Source organism: Lygodium microphyllum, chromosome 3 (assembly GCF_053477565.2).
Source record: "Lygodium microphyllum isolate KBCC chromosome 3, Lygodium_microphyllum_v1.1.10, whole genome shotgun sequence".
In the NCBI taxonomy this organism is placed as follows: Eukaryota; Viridiplantae; Streptophyta; class Polypodiopsida; order Schizaeales; family Lygodiaceae; genus Lygodium; species Lygodium microphyllum.
Window position 1 is genome coordinate 169,768,240 of NC_141137.1, and position 3,194 is coordinate 169,771,433.

The 3,194-nt window shown below is 47.8% G+C and overlaps 1 protein-coding gene across 1 annotated transcript; it reads right to left on the reverse strand.

The window, feature by feature from the left end:
• Window positions 1–752: 752 nt before the first annotated feature.
• On the reverse strand, window positions 753–2,703 carry LOC148039162 (uncharacterized). Its single transcript, XM_087675050.1, has 2 exons — window positions 2,477–2,703; window positions 753–2,373 (listed from the first exon to the last, which is right to left on the reverse strand). The coding sequence occupies exon 2, from the start codon at window positions 2,240–2,242 to the stop codon at window positions 803–805; it is 1,440 nt and encodes a 479-aa protein (XP_087531176.1). The 5' UTR covers window positions 2,243–2,373; window positions 2,477–2,703; the 3' UTR covers window positions 753–802.
• Window positions 2,704–3,194: the final 491 nt, after the last annotated feature.

Here is a 3,194-nt window from a genome sequence, read left to right on the forward strand (position 1 = left end):
TCACCATCACATATCACATTGGTCTTCATGTCGATCCTTATGATCACAACATTCATCGTGACAATCCCCCACTCTTGGCAGTCTTTCTAAGGATCCTTACACTCTCATCAGTCCTCGTGGTCTCAATCGAGCTCTCAATCCAACTGCTCCTGCCATACATAGCAGTCTGACATCTTGAATCCTTCAAAATATAACCTACCTGACTGAAAAGCAATATAACCTGGCCAGCTGCCTGCTGCCCAAGGAAAATGTGCGGCACAGGCTACACTGTGTCCCATGCTGCTGCAGGGAAAATGCCGCCCAGGTCTGAAACTCTCCGCTCAGCCTGCACATAATGAGAAAAACAAGTTGCCTTTGTAGAAGAACCACATGGGCTGCCTGGACAAGTCTGGGACACAACTGAGATGACCAAGGACTGATCTGTTCATGGCTGGCAGACCCAAATCTCCACCAGATGTGCCTGTGATTTGGCTGCTGGCACCCAAGAAAGGTGATGGACAGTGAAGAGTGTCAGAGCTCCAGATGCCCCCACCGCTGAGGCTCATAAATAGGAGATGAACACGGGAGAAGATAGAGAAAAACACGTCTGCTAACAAGTTTAAACATAAATGTTCATCAATGGTCCCATAGCACACCAAGCATTCCCTTGTCAATCTGCTGGAATAACAGATGCATTTGCAGAAGTACTCGGGATATTATATCATTCTCTGATATCAAACAATCAGACGGTGCAAAGCTTTGTGATCCCAGCATGAAATGCAATGCCAAAAACGTGGTTTTATCAGATGCAAGTATACAAAACTCAAGAATTGTTCTGTACACATTTCGAGTGTGGCACAACTATGTGGCAAGTACTAATAAGAGACTGCAAAAGTGACTCGAGTCGCCCTAAGTCGACACATATCTTTTGGCTCTTCACATAATTCATGCAGTGTCTTACAAAAAAGCATTTGCGCCAGCCATACAGGTAGGCATAAATTCGTAGTAGTAAAGGCATACTGACCTGATACGGCCATGTTCCGTAGAGCTCATAATGACTTACTTTACCAGCATGTAAATAGTGCCCATACCAGTCAATATAGTATAGAAGGGGGAAAACCTCCATTACCACAGCACCTGGTCTAACAACCAGCAGGTTGGCATTCTGAGAACCATGAGGCGTCAACACAATGTCAGCCTCTGCAACAAGCCTGACTTGATCACAAAATTCCCAAGAACCGGGTATGGCCATCCTTGCAGGCACCTTCAGCTGTTGTTCCAATAAGTCTTTGACAGCTTCATAGTTCAAGAAATTTCTGGTCGATCCTGGCCTATGTATAATCACCACATCTTCAATAGGCTCTTTGGCACTAATGGCAGGAACTTTACAATAATCAAGAATCTTAGTCCTGACCCAGTCATGAGTGTCCATGTTTGGCATATAACCTGAATTCGTCACACCAGCAAAGACAATTGTATCTTCAAAGCAAATAGGAGCCTCGTTTTTGGACACAGGCTGCAAATACGAGACCCGCAAATTTTCAGAAAACACATCCAGAAGTCCAAGCGACCATTTAGAGATCATCAGCGGATCCTTCGGATCTGCAAACCAGTACAAAGTTGAGTTTTTAAACTCATGGAGCTGAGAGAAGAGAATTGCAGGTATGAGCTTCTCTGCCTCATGATGGGGATTCGGCCCTACCCTTCCAGTGGGCATTAAAGTGAGATCGGCCACCATCTGTAAACCCGGGAACCAGCGAGCTTGGTCTTTTCCTTCTTCACTTGGTCTTAATGCTGATGAGTTCCATCCGGGGCAGAATCCATGCCTGACAGGCACCTTGGTCCGAGGTTTCTCCATGTAAAATCGCATCTCAGGGGGCAGTCCACCCCCAGCATTGCTGATGTCCTGGGGCATAGGTGGCTGCCCATCACACACAACCACCTCTGCATGACTAAAACATATGCCATGAACCCTGGGGAAACAAATCTTCCCACAGGTGTCCGTGCAGATTCCCATCTGTTGCAGGACATATCCTTTCGTGGCATCTCGACAGGGGAACGATGGCAGTAGGTCTGGCTTAGGAGGAGTGGCAGCAGGTAGCAGCCACTGACACCCAGAAAGCAGGGAAAAAGCCAACACAGTTGAGATAAGAAGCTTCCGCACACTGGGGTAACATGCACGGAGGACAAGTCGTCTGGCGTGCTTCAACCTGTCAAGGCAGCCCCATGAAGGTCGTTGAGTTCTTGTGCTCATCAGGACCATGGCCGGGACCCGGAAGATGCGGAGATCAGCTGCACATAGAGGCGGACATCCGAATACCAACGAGATCCTGAGACCAGAAGCTCCGACCCAGCTATGGAGTCAACAGTGAAAAGGGGTTTCTGAATGAGACCCTGGAAAAGCCATAAGGGATCACCTTAGAAGGATCAGAGAAGCAGCTCTGAAGAATCAGCTCAAAAAACAGAGAGACCTGTGAACAAATTGTGGGTGACGCACCATGCGTGGATTCTTCAGAAGAAACCCGTCGAGCCTCCAAAGCCCGCCGCAGTCGAAAGATGGGGGCCCGTTAGATGGAGAAGTTCGATCTGCTTCATGGCTTATTGTAAGGGCCTGCATGAAGCTCGATACAGACAGGAGACGCCCCCAACAAACAATAAGGCTTCCGGATTCTCTTGGACCTTGAAATGCTTGCCCTGCAATCAAAGGAGCCATTCATTTAGCCAATAAGAAATTTCATATAACCTATACACGCTCATAATATAAACTAGGCCAGATTTTTCTCGCACTTCGCGCTTGTGTTCTAAGGCCGGTTACACACTGGGCTATGGACGGACAGGAGGTGCAAGTTGTCCATTACTTTGTTTACACACTAAACGGTGCCCTTAAATTTCATGAAAAGAAGGTTGGCCCATTGGTAATGGATAAGAGGTGCGCCGGGTTTGGGGGGGGTTCAATTCTGGGGTCAATCCCTTAAGTCACTTTTTGGAGAAAGGTGTTGTCGTCTTGTTAATTGGGCGTGCCCGAATTTCGGGACGGTGAAGATTCCCCGCCTAGAAGTGTCCGCCACCCGCAAAAATCGGGCCCAATGGCCTTTTGACACGTAGGGCAGCGGACGCTTCTTTTTCCACCCTGCCTCCGTCCATAACCTGGTGTGTATCCGGCCTAAATTTCAAATGCATATTTCATGTGGCAACATTGAGTTCCTTTGAGGTTG